This window comes from Hypanus sabinus, chromosome 27 (assembly GCF_030144855.1).
Source record: "Hypanus sabinus isolate sHypSab1 chromosome 27, sHypSab1.hap1, whole genome shotgun sequence".
NCBI classification, from domain to species: domain Eukaryota; kingdom Metazoa; phylum Chordata; class Chondrichthyes; order Myliobatiformes; family Dasyatidae; genus Hypanus; species Hypanus sabinus.
The window spans coordinates 24,498,713-24,515,517 of NC_082732.1; the positions used below are offsets into that span (position 1 = coordinate 24,498,713).

The 16,805-nt window shown below is 42.0% G+C and overlaps 1 protein-coding gene across 1 annotated transcript in view; it reads right to left on the reverse strand.

Annotated features, from left to right (window-relative positions):
- The window catches only part of atad3 (ATPase family AAA domain containing 3), a 101,489-nt gene that overhangs the window by 60,256 nt on the left and 24,428 nt on the right, over positions 1-16,805 (reverse strand). The window contains 3 exon segments of the mRNA XM_059951614.1: positions 7,569-7,694; positions 7,795-7,851; positions 11,588-11,743. Coding sequence (XP_059807597.1) covers positions 7,569-7,694; positions 7,795-7,851; positions 11,588-11,743 — 339 coding nt within the window.

The window sequence follows — 16,805 nt, forward strand, 5'->3', positions numbered from 1 at the left end:
CCACACCTTTCAATCATTCACCATCTGAACCCCACACCTTTCAATCACTCACCATCTGAACCCCACACCTTTCAATCACTCACCATCTGAACCCCACACCTTTCAATCACTCACCATCTGAACCCCACACCTTTCAATCCTTCACCATCTGAACCCCACACCTTTCAATCACTCACCATCTGAACCCCACACCTTTCAATCACTCACCATCTGAACCCCACACCTTTCAATCTCTCACCATCTGAACCCCACACCTTTCAATCATTCACCATCTGAACCCCACACCTTTCAATCATTCACCATATGAACCCCACACCTTTCAATCACCATCTGAACCCCACACCTTTCAATCACCTTCTGAACCCCACACCTTTCAATCACTCACCATCTGAACCCCACACCTTTCAATCATTCACCATCTGAACCCCACACCTTTCAATCATTCACCATCTGAACCCCACACCTTTCAATCCTTCACCATCTGAACCCCACACCTTTCAATCCTTCACCATCTGAACCCCACACCTTTCAATCCTTCACCATCTGAACCCCACACCTTTCAATCACTCACCATCTGAACCCCACACCTTTCAATCACTCACCATCTGAACCCCACACCTTTCAATCACTCACCATCTGAACCCCACACCTTTCAATCACTCACCATCTGAACCCCACTCCTTTCAATCACCATCTGAACCCCACACCTTTAAATCATTCACCATCTGAACCCCACACCTTTCAATCACCATCTGACCCCACACCTTTCAATCACTCACCATATGAACCCCACACCTTTCAATCACTCACCATATGAACCCCACACCTTTCAATCACTCACCATCTGAACCCCACACCTTTCAATCATTCACCATCTGAACCCCACACCTTTCAATCATTCACCTTCTGAACCCCACACCTTTCAATCATTCACCATCTGAACCCCACACCTTTCAATCATTCACCATCTGAACCCCACACCTTTCATTCACCATCTGAACCCCACACCTTTCAATCATTCACCATCTGAACCCCACACCTTTCAATCATTCACCATCTGAACCCCACACCTTTCAATCCTTCACCATCTGAACCCCACACCTTTCAATCACTCACCATCTGAACCCCACACCTTTCAATCATTCACCATCTGAACCCCACACCTTTCAATCCTTCACCATCTGAACCCCACACCTTTCAATCACTCACCATCTGAACCCCACACCTTTCAATCATTCACCATTAAATAAAATTACCATACCTACTTTTTTCTACCAAAGTGGATGACTTCACTCTCCCACATTATACCATTTTGTCATGCCATTTTCCAGTTTTATCCAAGTTATTTCACTGTGTTTCTGGGCACCCCCCATTCCTGAAATACCAAAGATCACAACTCATTGCCCTACTGATGGAGCAAACGGATCGGTAAATAGAGGTATAGATTAAAAGACAATGATTAGCTAATGATCAATTACCCTATAGGTGCCTTATGCTTGTTAATGTTGCTGGACAGCCAAAACAGAACCTTACCCAGCAACAAATGACGTACCAGATATTGTTCTCTAATAGGTTAGATATAGGTTCAAATAAGGAATTCTCTGGTCACACAAAGCATCTTGAGGTGTGACATAGTTAAATAGTGTAGGGGGTAGAATGTTCGAGAGTAGGGGGAGGTGTCAGCATGAGGAACTAGTGTTGTATCCAGGCTAGCTTTGGCAGAAAATAATTATAACTAACCAATGATGATCTTACATCTAATTGTATCGAAACTATTCTAAAACTGTATTAACTCATGTAATTATAATATTTCCTGTTATAAATTGTGTGGAATTGTGTTCGGGGGAGGGCAGTGTCCGGACTGTCTCTTTGGGAGATCAGTCTGTAACTTCCCCCATAGCATGCTGTGAATAAAGAGTAACGAGTAAGAGTTATCAGTTGTTTTATGATTTCATTGTGTCCTTGGTACTTGTGCCTTTGCATCGGGTCCATCTGTCTTTGACGCTATCACCCTGAATTTTCTAAATTTCCCCCAACTAAAACAAAACACCCCTTCCACCCACATTTTAAAGACTTGATAGCTCAAGTTTCCCGTCCCAATTACAGATTTCCAGTCAGATCCAAGTGAGGACCATCACAGTGAAACAGCTTCTGCTGTCCTCAGTATTAGTGCCAGCGTCCATTCCCTGCACAATCAATTCTATTCTCATTAAAGTAGAGCCAATATGCATATGGCTCAGTATTACCCAAAGATTATCGAGGGTATGTTTTTTTTTTAAAAATGAAAAATTACTCATTCCTCTTCAGCAAAATTCCTTTTGATCCTAATTATATTGCTGGATCTCACATGGTCCATGACACTGAATCCTTTCTGCTCCATTTCTACTACAGCCCCAATAAGATGTGCTTAATCCTTTCACTATGCAGGCAACATAGAACTGGATTCGGCTCACAGGCGTAGAACACCACTTGTTCTGATGTTATTTAATCGACTTCTTTCCTTAAATGCAAAACCACAATGTTGCCTTTACCTCAAAGTAGCTGCCTGAAAATCCATACTCCACGGACAATGCGATTTATAGTGTCTGCACGGCACTTAGCATCCAAACATCCAAAAATCCCTCATTCTCAGGCTCTGACGTACTCCTATGATAAATTCTAACATCCGCATTAGCAGTCAAAACCACCTTTATAATCTCCAAAAGCTTTGCATTTTGGCCTCACAATGGAGGTGCTGAGGCATCACTACTGCCGTGAATGGAGCTTTCTAGTTTCAATTATAATAGTGATTTAAGATCGAACATCGGGAAGGGGCTGCTCAGATGTGTACACAGAGGCAAGTATTTGGACAGATCTGGTTACATCAAGAGTAAATCAATGATGTTGTGTAAAATATCATTTGTATTCTGGCTCTGCTTCAAAGCCCAGTACAACTTATTCACTTTTGGTACAAACTGAATCACTGCAGTGTTATATAAAAAGAATTCTGCTTTCTAAATATAGCCCCATGACTCTCTGTAATTTAAGGCTAATTTTCTTTGATGCAGTTACAAGTGTTGATGCTTGTCCCCACAAATGAAGCGATTAAGCAGCTGGGCCATTTACAGTGGTGGAATCCTGTGAAACTGTCACAAATGGAGCTGGCGTAGTCATTAACCTAGCAGATGAGATATTCCTGTTGGTGTTCACTTTGCAGGCGATGCTACTAAATGTCTGCCCTTGGGAAGGAAATGTGGCAACTCGGCATGGTGCAAAGCTGATATGAAAGTACCCAGGAGCATCTACCGAATCACCCACTGCGTGCGCACATTCTGCAATCGAGTCTCATGCAACCAGGCAATATCATCACATACCAAATTATTATCCCACCATCTTAAAATTTAAAAAAAATGTAAATCGCTTGTCAAGACACAGTAGTGGCCAGTATCTTGAGTATTGCACCAAACACATTTAGACAGGGTCAACAACATACTTGCTGCAAACACATGACTTGAACAATATCAGTGAAACCACCTTAAAAATAACAGTAGTCTCACCAAGTCTTTTTTTCTATCCTACCTTTACCCAAAAATTCCTGGACTTCATCCTTCCCACTGTCACATCATATCTGATCACAGATCCACAGCTCAATAACTTTAAATACTGAGAATGATATTTTAAACATTTTGTACCATTTCCCAACACACAATGCATCAGTCACTGTGCTATTATAGAAAAAATTGTTCAGTTCTTTTTAAGTCCTCTATAAAGTTCACAGCTCTCTCTATGGTACGCGGCCGCACAGTAGCTGAAATGCACCCATGCACGTGGCCTTCGCTGCCACGCAGTTGTAATTTTCATTTATATAACGATTTATTAAAGTGCTATGGGGTTGCCAGACAGTAAAAAATTCCTGCACAGAGCAATGGCTGGTCTGCGCAGCTGTAAAACAAAATTAGAGGGAACATCGAGAAAGTTACCAGCTCAAGGTACTGAGAATGCAAAATGCCATAGGGACACTTCTGACTCACTACAGCAATCAAAATACACAATCTACAGCAGCAGAAATTAAAATATCATTTCACTGCTTCTGTAACCGCTGCAGGGATCTGATTAGAAAACATTCTGCCTGGCTGTAAATTCATCATGTTTATTGTATTGTATTCTGTCTGCAGCAGACACCATTTTCATCTTTTTTTTCCAAATTCATTTACTCATCGCCAACCTTTTAATTTAGTTTTAAAAAAGATAGGATGTGGGCTTGCTTGCTACATAGGCTTTTATGGCAGGTGACATCACTATTTGTTCTCACTCGCTACCGTGTAAACAGCAAACAAAAATCTCTTTTATGTTCTGCTTTGGATTGCATGAATATTGAAACTTCCAGCTTCAGGTATCCTCCCACCCATGCTCCTGTCCCAGAGTCTCTCCCTCTTTGTTCACCATTTCTACACCACCTCCCATCACCTAGACTCATTACCCTTCCTCACCCGCTTTCATCTGCCCATTAACCACATCCCTATCTACCTTGCACTCTCCTTTGGCACACTTTCCATACGCCCTCCCCATGTGCTCTATCTGCAAATAGTCTCGCCCATCGCTACAGCCTGCGTCGCACCCCGCTCTCACTTCTACATACTAGCTATCTCCTCCCTACACCCTGATGTAGGCTCGTGCCTATCCTTTTACCTCCACAGTTGCTGCTTGACCCACTGAGTTCTTCCAACAGTGGATCTTTTGCTCTGTACATATCTCCTTTAGTACTCTTGAAATTGAATCTCTTTTCTCAACCAAACCTTCAATGTACCCAAGAGAGAGCAAAACTAGTAGGAGGCAACAAGTACACTCACAGGAGGTTGGTCAAATTCATTACATTTTATCATTTGAGTGACTCATGTCTTAGCAGACTAGCTGTTACTAAGATTAATGTGGTAACTGTCATCTATTTGGATGACACGTTAAAATGTGATCACCTATTTATAGCTATATGCAAATCTAATCAATCAACATCAAATCAAGTTTAACTATCATCCAACCATACACAGATACAGCTGAACGAGACAGCTTTCCTCAGGAGCCAAGGTTCAAAGCATTCAAAATTGCAAGCAAACATTCAAAAATAGTGAGTAACATAATTCAAAATATCGAGCAAAGAAGAATATTTTCTCAAAAAAAAATGCAGTCAAAGACCCTGAGTGACAATGTCCAGTAATTGATGGTACAGTCTCCCGTCAGTATACAGACACACGCAATCCAGCCTGTCATTCCATTCCACTGCACGAACGGGGAGGGCCTCAGCTGAGCTCACCCTTGCCGTAACGCCTCCACGTCTCTCACCTGGTCTGCAGCAGCAGGCAAGCCCGACCGAGGCTTGTTCTCATTACAACAGAGGCTACACAATTCCCATGTAGCCTCAGATGTAGTGAAAACCAAAGTCAACAATGGTAATTGGTCAATACTATCCCTTCAGTCAATACCACCTAAATAACTTATAATTGTTCTTTTGCCCTTTACTGAATCAGGCTGTACATCAAACTTCAGCATTCATCAATACTACATTATCATTATTCGATTGTGAAGTTCCTCAGGGCAACAAGTAAACACAATTCTGCCGTACTTTAATGTAATGTTAAAATTGAAGATACTTGCTAATGTTTGCAGTGTTCATTTCCACTTGCAGCTCCTCAGACAAGAGTAGCCATGCTCACATTGGCGCCCAAAATCTTGGACAACATCTAACTGTATTGGTAAATGCCAAAGAACTTCTGTGTTACACAAGTACCAAGCAATGCTCATTTCAAACTAAATCAAAATCTTGCACATTAATGTTCTGAAAGTTACCATCAACCTTCCTGCCAGCCTAACAATATACAGTGGTTACTGACTCAACCCAATCCCAAAAGCCTTTCCACCATATATCAAACTCAAATCAGGACGATGATACACTATACCCCCTCGACTACATGCGTGCCATTCCAACACTGTTCAAGAACTCAACGTCACCTCGAACTAAGCAGTTCAACAAATGAGCCCAAATACTCACTCGTTTTACCAGGGATACATTTATCTGTATCAGTTGTAGGATGCCTGCAAAAACACTTCAAGGATACCTTGACAAAGCCCATCGAATCTGCAATTTCTTATTGACTTGAAAAGGACACATGCACATTGAAACAGCACACTATTCTGTATTAGAAACATATTGGTATTCTTTTGATGTCACTGTATCTAAATGTTGGAACTTCCTACTGTCTAAGTGTAGGAACACCATAACAGTCCAAGTAAGCAGCTCTTATTACCACCTTTAAGTTATACAATACACATTTGCCAAGCCGCTACTCAATCTAACACATAAATTTGAAGTTATTCAAAACTCCTTCAGCTTCTCCTAACATACCCCAGTCCTATTCAACCTCTGCCTAATGACTTAAAGACTCAATTTTTGAAATCCTCACCTTAGTTTTTCAAATCTTGCCATTACTTGTTGGCCTGACCCCACTTATAATCTACATTTTCATAATACTCCCTCTTACATTCCACTCCCCCCCCCCCAAGAACAACATCCTCCTCCCCCTCCAAGATATCCAAGAATTCTTCCAATTCTGGCCTCTTGATTACCCTTGAATTTACGGGCAGCTTCCAAAATGTCTTCTTTTCTTTAAGGCACTGAGTAAAATCTTGATCTTATTTTCCTAAAATCCTCACTTCTGATGAAGGGTTTCGGCCCGAAACGTCGTCACTACCTCCTCCCAGAGATGCTGTCTGGCCTGCTGAGTTCTGCCAGAGTTTTGTGTTTTTATTTTTTTCCTAAAATCTCTCTTTTTAAAAAAAAATCCACCCGTACAGCATTTTAGGACATTCTGATACATTAAAAGGTGCTATTTAGAAACAAGTTGTTCTTGTTATTCACAAGAGTAAGGTAGGGATATGAATAAACACTAACCTTGCCAGTAACATACAAATCCAAGAATACAAACAATAATTACTAACAGACGGAAGAGGAGAAAAAAAAAGCAGTAAAACAAAATATTACATTAACTATAGTGTTTTGAAGGCATCACTGTATTTACTTCTACAGCCCAAAATTAAACAGTAGATTTAATTTGAATTTCAAGGATAGTCACAAGGACAGATTCACTGACCTCACCTGGCAACCAGCATTGCTTTTAGCAGGCTTGCCGTGATTTTCAGCTGAAGGGTGTACGAGAGGGACGGGGAGGGGACGTGGAAGAGAGGAATTTAATCAAGGCAATTTTATTTCCCAACCGGTAATCTATACCTGGGGCTGGCCGGTGGTGTGGTGGCATCAGCACGAGGCAGATGGTCCCGAGTTCGAATCCGGCCAGGTCCCAACCCGAGCAGCAGCATCCGCTCGGAACGCCTGGCAATCTACTTCTGTATCTTGCCACGACAACTCCACGATCCATAAGGTCTCTATGAGTCGATGATGACTCAAAATCTACAGCTAAAGGGCTGGATTGAGAGCTACACATTAAACATTCAGTAGCTCCTTTGTAGAAGCCAAATAACCCCAGATAAATGCTCTCCTAGACATCACAACATGCACAGAATCGATGGGAATGGTTTACCTTAGCAAAAAGGGTCTTCCCTGTACCCGGAGGTCCATACATGAGGATATTTCGGTATAGTCCCTTGTTACTCTTGGTGTTTCTGGTTGCTATGGCAATATCTCTAACACGTTCCTCTAAGCTTGGCTACAAACAGAAATGAGAATATGAAAAGAATGTCTACAGGCAACAAGATGAATGCGGGGAGCGGGTGGGGTGGAAACTGAGCAGAAATGCAGTTACTCACACTCAGCACTACTCCTTCCAGTGCATCCTGTGGCTTGCTCATCAAACGTTTACCAACCTGCGGGGAAAAGTTTCCGATTAGCCTTCAAAGTGTTTTTATTTAAAAATCACACCCACACGAAATGCTTCAGTAAAAATCAAATTGCAAAGGGAATACGCAAATCCCCCCTTACATTAACCTATAGAAACAGGAGAATATGTTTGGGTTTGCAAAGGTAATTTCAACACAGCATATAAACTTCCAAGAAACAGAATCAGGTTTAATATCACTGGCATATGTCATGAAATTTGTTAACTATGCAGCAGCAGTACAATGAAATACACGATAAATATAGAAAAATGAACTGAATTACATCAAGTATCAACAACACACACAAAATGCTGGTAGAACACAGCAGGCCAGGCAGCATCTATAGGGAGAAGCACTGTCGACGTTTCGGGCCGAGACCCTTCGTCAGGACTAACCGAAAGGAAAGATAGTAAGAGATTTGAAAGTAGTGGGGGAGGGGGGAAGGGGGAAATGCGAAATGATAAAAGACTGGAGGGGGTGGGATGAAGCTAAGAGCTGGAAAGGTGATTGGCGAAAGTGATACAGAGCTGGAGAAGGGAAAGGATCATGGGACGGGAGGCCTCAAGAGAAAGAAAGGCGGGGGGGAGCACCAGAGAGAGATGGAGAACAGGCAAACAACTAAATATGTCAGGGATGGGGTAAGAAAGGGAGGAGGGGCATTAACGGAAGTTAGAGAAGTCAATGTTCATGCCATCAGGTTGGAGGCTACCCAGCCGGTTTATAAGGTGTTGTTTCTCACACACACACACACACACACACACGTATTAAATAAGTAGTGCAAAAACAGAATTAAAAAATATAGTGAGGTAGTGTTCATGGGTTCAGTGACCATTCAGAAATCGGAGGAAGAATCTGAATGTTTCTATATCACTGACTGTGTGAATTCAGGCTTCTGTACCTTCCTGATGGTAATAATGAGAAGAGGGCATGTCTTGGGTGATGGGGGTCCTTAATAATCGACGCCGCCTTTGTGAGGCACTGCTCCTTGGAGATGTCTTGGATACTACGGAGGCTAGAGCCCATGATGGAGCTGACTAATTTTACAACTCTCTGCAGCTTACTTTGATTCTGTGTAAAAGCACACCCCTCTCATACCAGGCGGTGATGCAGTCAGTCAGAATGCTCTCCACAGTACATCGGTACAAAATTTTAAGTATTTTAGATGATATACAAATCTCCTCAAACTCCTACCGAAATACAGCTGCTGTCTTGCTTCTTTATAGTTACGTCAATATGTTGGGACCTGGTTAGGCCCCCCAGAGACATTAACACCGACAAACTTGAACTTGCTCACTCTTTCCACCTCTGATCTCTTTGAGGATTGGTTTATGTTCCATCGTCTTACCCTTTCTGAAGCCCACAATCAGGTTGAGTGCCAGGTTGTTGCTGCGACACCACTCAACTAGCTGGTATAGCTTGTTCCTGTACGCCCTCTTAACACCAAATGATATTCTACCAAGAATGGTTGCATCATCAGCAAGTTTATAGACGGTATTTGAGCTGTGCCTAGCCAAGCAGTCGTGGGTGCAGAGAGAGTCGAGCAGTGGGCTAAACACACATCCCACAAGTGCACCAATGTTGATTGTTAGCGAGGTGGAGATATTATTACCAATCTGCACAGACTGCGATCTTTTTAGTTAGGAAGTCGAGGATCCAGCTGCAGAGGGAGGTACAGAGACCCAGGTTCTGTAGCTTTTCGATCAGGACTGTGGGAATGATGGTGTTGTCAATAAATAGCATCCCGACACAGAGTTAAATATAGCGGTTTTCATAAGCCAAGATGTTCCATTGTTGAAAAGCTAAGCACATCTCACCATTTACCAACCTACATACATTAGTAACTCCTGAACTCTCAGTCTATGCATCAATGTCGTTCCTAGGAAATACTCCACTTCCAACTGTTCATTTTAACCACTGTGAGGATAACAGATTGCCTGAGAATTACTAAATGCAAACATAATTTTTGAAAATTGCAGTATGTAGAGATTCTAAATATGTCACTCAGCTAAGCTAAATGCATAATATACAATTCTATAAAGAAGAGTTTTATTTCACTTAAAGTGGTTCTAGTGCTCAAGACCATCAGCCAATTCCAGTTCTACTGTTGATGTGCATTTAACTTCCCCATTATTTAAGAGTGGAAGCAGCTACTGATGCAAGTTACCAATGTATTCTTTTTAGAGTCAGCACAAAAACTCAAGTTGACATTCAACATTCAACTCTTCTAGCGTCTGTTGATGTCGCAGTGCCGACTTTGTTGTTTTTTGTCGATGCACGAATTGCGAGACCGGGGTTCGAGATCTAGCGTTCGATTTCCTGTCACCAGCAGGTTGGGAGCTCGAGGCTTGGATTTCATAAGGCACAGGAGTAATATTAGGCCATTCAGCCCATTGAATCTGCTCCGCTATTCCATCATGGCATCATTGTCACTGGCAAATCCTGGGTTGATACTGAAGATCAAAACCCAAAAGGTCAATTGGAAATCTGGAAGTCGAGGCCCGATGGCCAGAGTCGAAGGCTGCGAATCTCTGCGCGTTCACTGAGGAAGTTGAAGGCCCAATATTAGTGAATCCACTTGTCTTTTAGAGGCCAGAGGCTGAAGAGACAGCCTGTCCTGGAGTTAGAGATCTGTGTATGTGGGTGATTGGGTGTGAGGAAAGGGCTTTGCTCTTGTGGCTTGGTACGTTGCACTTTGTGTCTGTGTTCTGCTGAACATTGTGGGCATGCTATGTTGGTGCCAGAATGTGTGGCTACACTTGCGGGCTTGTTCCCCAGTGCATCCTTGGGTGTGTTGGCTGTTAGTGTATTTCACTATAAGTTTTGATGTACATATGATAAATAAATCTGACTAGATTTTAAAACAGAGTCGGGCAATCATGAAAAAGCTTCAGCATTATGCCGAGGAACAGAATCGCAGACTGCTTACTTTATGCAAGAGCAATTAAGACAGTTTCACTTCCCTGTCTTTTCCCTGAAGCCCTATAATTTTCTTTCCTCCACACTTTCGAGTATGTACTAGCTTCCTTTTCAATGCCATAGGGGGATATGAATGGTGTCCAGGCTATAACTTTCCCTTAATCAAAACAACACTAAACCAATACATCTGGTTATTATAACACTGCTTCACGAGGGAATTTACGCACAAGATACTCGTCACATTTCACAGTAACAGCAACAATGTTTTCCCTGTGACTATGTGGATTTATTCCAATGCTGCAGTTTCTTCCCAAGTTCCAAAGACAAGGAGTTAGGATTTGTGTTGGTAAACCGTAGGCAGGCTATGCTGGCACTGGAAGCACGGCCACACTTGTCCCTAGTCCCAGCACAACCCTCTCCGACCTGATTTGGCACAAACAATGCATTTCACAGCATGGTTCATGTACCTCTGACAAATAAAACTTCTTTAAAGAGCTTATCACTTTACACTCCTAAAAACAGAGCTTTACCCATTATAAAAAGCAATGCAACATCCCAGCAATAATGCCAAAGGAGCCACACAAATGAAGTTTCTTTGAAGTCTAAAATTACATTGATGAATCGCCCTTTACCCACAAGAGCAAACAGGAGCTAGATGGAGAACTCTGACCAGGCAGGAATGACTGCAGAAGCTGAACTTCACCATGCAGACAGACCCCCAAATTCAGATACACTCTGTAGTATAATCACTAGGGCTTCTATTTGGGAAAGATCACCATACCTTCTAAACCACCACAAGCTGTCCTACCTTGATCGGATGTTTCAGCGCTTCCACTAACGTAATGCGGGAGGTGTCGCGAACCAAGGAGGGCTTTCCCAGCCGAGCCTCAATGTACCGCCCGGCAACTCCTGTAGCATTCCTAGCTGAGTAAACACCTACAGCCAGCAGCGTCAGTCCAGCCACCTAAGGACAAATTAGGGAGGGAAAAGTTACCGGATCATGTAGTGCAAAAACAAGCAGCACTAGGACAACTACTAGACACGACAGCTATGCAATGGTTGTTTCAGGCAAAATTTAGGAACATCTTTGAGGAAACATTGTAAAGTTTGGCAAGCACTGAGGTATCAGGAACAGATATCTGGGTACGTTCCTACCCAATCAAACTTGCACTCCAAAATTCATGTCATTTCTGCAGCAAACTCAATCAGCTATCAAGTACTTGCAAAAATTTCACTATCCAAGGAAAAAAAATAAAGTCCAAGATAGTTATTCACTTCCAAAATTTCATCAGTAGTTTGAGCTATGCCTTTCTTCTCCCACTAATTATATCAATCTATTCCCATTCTTACTTTCCATTTGATTTTGTGATAATTTTCCAGCTTTATTTTTGAGATGATGACAGACAATATGTAAAAAACACAAGGAGTCAGCAGGAAACCAGGACACTATTCTCTCTACTGAAAATAAAGAGGAAAAAGCCAAAATGCACTGAGTATGGCTTAGAAAATCTTGGGAGAATTAAACTATTTCAATTTAAAAAAAGTAATAAATAGCACCAAGCTTGAGTTTCAATGGCCTACACAAAGTCAGAAGGAAACATTACTACGTGGATTTGCAATGATTAGATTTGGTCTTAACTTTTAACAGTGAGGATGCATATGTGGTGACAGCAATTAGAAGCAGGGGTGTCTTGCAATTTAGAGGGAAAAGAGCAAAGTTGGGTAAAGCAATAGCAGTTGAGCAAAAGGTCTTGTTATTAATCCCATCTCAACAAAGTATTCTTGTAATTTGTTAAGTATTCAAAAGAGATCCAAGTCCTCAATTATATTTCAGTATGTACTCTGCCTTTTTCAATAACGCACTTTAAAATTAAATTTTAGAGGACTGGAAGTAATATCATTCAACTTGGCAGTGCAGCAAAGGTCTAACACTGCTGAATTACAAGAACAGTTCGAAATGAGCCAAAGGGACAAAGTGTACAAATATTTTGCAAGATGTACAAGAGCAGATACCACTACTTGCAGAATCCTTCAGACTGGTTAAACATTGATTAAAAACAATTCTAAAACATTTAGAATGGTGTAAAATTGCCCTTTTACTACTGCGGTACTGCCCAAGAGACAAAAACTAGGAAGCAAGCTGTAGCAACAACAGAAACGCAATGCCCAGTGCTCCTGTACTAACTTTAAAACCTCCTCATCATTGCTCATAAGTCAACAAGAGCTCTGTGCACATTAGCAGTGAAAGAGAAGTAGCTTGCAGCTACAGACTCCACAGCACTCCTAGTTCTCAGGCCTATTCTTTTTGGGTTTATTGGTGGATTTACTGGCAAGCCTACAGCCAGGGCAACAACTACGATCAATACCTGAACAGGATGGAACTAACTGGCACGATTGCCACTATCCCACAACTAAAGCACAAAGGCTTGAAGCAATAAACTGCTGATGTCCTTAGGAATCCTAATTACTCACACTTCAGGCTTATTCGCCTTTTAACAAATTTCAAACCTGGACACCCAGATCTCACTGCATCTCAGAATTATGCAAAACCTTACCATTGAGATAATACATTAATGTTTAATTTCACCCACCAAAAAAGACAATTACACATTTTCCCACATTGAAATCTATTTGCCTAATCTTTGCTTCACCTTGTTATATCCCTGTAAGCCTTTTCTCCTTGTTACAACTGTCCTATCCATCTTTCTATCGCCAGAAAATGCCTTCATCCAAGTTATTTACCATCATCGTTATGCGCCGTTTCAAAATGACATGGGCGACCATGGTTTCATTACAATGATTGGTCTTGGCTTTTTAAAAAATATACTCAGAAGCAGCTTGCTATTGCCTTCTTCTGGGCAGTGCCTTTACACGATGGGTGACCCAGCTATTATTAATACTCTTCAGAGATTGTCTGCATGATGCCAGTGGTCACATAACCAGTACTTGTGATATACACCTGCTGCTCATATAACCATCCACAAGAACGTAGGAACATAAGAAATAGGAGCAGGAGTCGGCCATCTGGCCCAGTGAGCCTGCTCCGCCATTCAATAAGGTCATGGCTGATCTGACCATGGTCTCATCTCCACCTACCTGCCTTTTCCTCATAACCCTCAATTTCTCCTACTATGCAAAAATCTAACCAACTTTGTCTTAAATATATTTACTGAGGTAGCATCCTCTGCTTCATTGGGCAGAGAATTCCATTGATTTATCACTCTCTGGAAAAACAGCTCCTCCTCATCTCCGTCCTAAATCTACTCCCCCGAATCTTGAGGCTATGTCCCCTCCCCTAGTTCTGGTCTCACCTACCAGTGGAAACAACTTTCCTGCCTCTATATTATCTATCCCTTCCATAATTTTATATGTTTCTATAAGATCTCCTCTCATTCTTCTGAATTCTAGCGAGTACAGTCTCAGGCAACTCCATCTCTCTTCATAGTCTAGCCCTCTCATTTCTGGAATCAACCTGGTGAACCTCCTCTGCAACTGCCTCCAAAGCCAGTCTATCCTTCCTCAAGTATGGAGGCCAGAACTGCACACAGTCCTCCAGGTGCAGTCTCACAGTTACCCTGTACAGTTGCAGCATAACCTCCCTGCTCTTAAATGCAATTCATCTAGCAATGAAGGCCAACATCCCATTTGCCTTCTTGATAGCCTGCTGCACCTGCAAACCAACCTTTTGTGATTCATGCACAAGCACTCCCAAGTTCCTCTGCACAGAAGCATGCTGCAGTCTTTTGCCATTTAAATAATCTGATTTTCCATTTTTCCTTCCAAAGTAGAAGAAGAAGAAGAATAGCCCCTTAACTCGGCAGTGGAGTTATCGGGGCACCGTCATGACAGTGGTTCTGTAGCAAGCTATCCTTGTTTTTATGAGGCCGAGTTGTTAGCTCAATGCTCAACCCGACTTGGATTCGAACTCGGGAACCTCCACTCCGGAGTCCGGCACTGATATTATTGCGCCACCAAGCAGGACTTCAAAGTGGATGACCTCGCATTTACCAACATTGTACTCTATCTGCCAGACCCTTACCCACTCACTTAACCTATCTATGTCACTCTGCAGACTCTTTGTAGCCCCCACCTGCTCTCATGGCTTCAAATGACCCTGATTGGGGGGGCTAAGCAGGTGCCACACCTCGTCCAAGGGTAACCTGCAGGGTAGTGGAGGGAAGATAGCCTTTGATAGAGACGTATCTCCACCTCACCACCCAAAGTCATTTATACAAAGTGTAAAAAAGTCAAGAACTTAGCTCCATTTCCTGCAGTGCAACACTCTTATGCATGTGGGCTGAAGAGAAAAAAAAGATGCATTGACGCCTGTAAGCCAGCCATTCATCCATCTGTGTCTCCTTTATCACAAACTTTTATTTTATACTATATAGTACAGCACATCCATCATTTCCTTTTATTCATAACATGATACTTCTTTAAATAACGTTCTTTTAGTGAAACACAATTTCCCTTTCATAAAGCCATGCTGACACAGCTCAATTACCTTGATTTTTTCCTAAGTGCTCTGCTACAGCATCTTAAATAATAGCTTAAACAATTTCCTTATGACTGATGTTAAGCTAACTAACCTGCAGTTTCTTACCTTCTGCCTCCTTCCCTTCCTGAATAAAGGAATTGCATTTTCTATCTTAATGTAACCTTTCCTAAATACAAGGGAATTCAGAAAATTTTAAAGCTCACACATCAACTACCCCTCTAGCCATTTCTATGAAGATCCTGGCATGAAGAGCATAGAGCCTGGGGATTGGTAACTCTGCAGCTCCAATAATTTGCTCAGTTCTCCAGAATTCCTCGCTCCCTACTAATTCCCAACGGCCAGCAATTTCTGGGACATTACTCGTACATGCTAAAGTGAAGATCGAGACAAAATACTATTCATCTGCCTTCTCCATGCTTTCCATAATTAATTCCCAATATTACTTGCTCCACAGCAGAACTATTTGTAAACCTTTTTGAAAAAAAGGCTGTAGAAGGTCTTTGTATCTGTTTTCATACTACTGGCGAGATTTATCTCCAATTCTGATTTTTCCTTTCGTATTAATCTTCTCTCATTCCGACAGGTTATTTATTAGTGGGATCAAGGCCTCCTGCAAATCTCCATTCACATTTGCTCTTGCATGAGGACAAACCATCAAAACAGATGGATTATAATAGCTGCACACCTCACACAAAATGTGGTGTGAGAATTGGTGAAAGCTTCAGCATATTACTTTAACAGTGACTACTTCAGAATGGTCGAATTTTACTGCTGCCCAGTCTGATCTAATCCCTGTCCAGCAAATCCTAATGGCAGCTCCACCGCTGCTAATGCCACCTGCTGTTTGAGATAAGTACTGCAGCTACACAAGTGCTCAATGCAGATGAGTTTGGCCTAATTTTGTTCTGCTCTTCCAGGAATTCAAGAATATGGGTCCGCTTTGCCACTAATAATCCATGACCTCTCATCCATGCTGACTATGGTGCCCACCAAATTAGTCCCACTTGCTAGAATTTGACCATATCCCCCTAAACTCCTCCTATCCAAACATTTACATAAATGTCTTTTGAATGTTATCGTACCTGCCCCAACCACTTACTCTGGCAGCTCATTCCATAAATGTACTCCTTTCTGCATGAAGAAATTTCCCTCCGGGTTCCTTTTAAATCGTTCACCTCTCACCTTAAAAAGGTAATGTGCACTCATTCTGTGCCCCCCCTCAATTTCATACATATCTACAAGACCATAAGACAAGACACAAGAGCCTGTTTCCACGCTCTGTTACTTTGTGACTCTATGACCTTTGCTTTCAGCAGTTTTAACTTGCTTTCATTCCCTTATTCTAGAGAGATGATATACCTCTTTTATGGTGCTGCAGATTTAGCATTGCCAGTTAGGAGCCTGCAAACTTACAGAAACTCCCCTCTAATTCATCTTTGATATAGCCAACTGGCCTTCAAAAATCTTCATCTTATCATGCTAGGCTCAGCTTTGCAAAGTTTAACCACTTAGGCTCTGAGACTTTAGG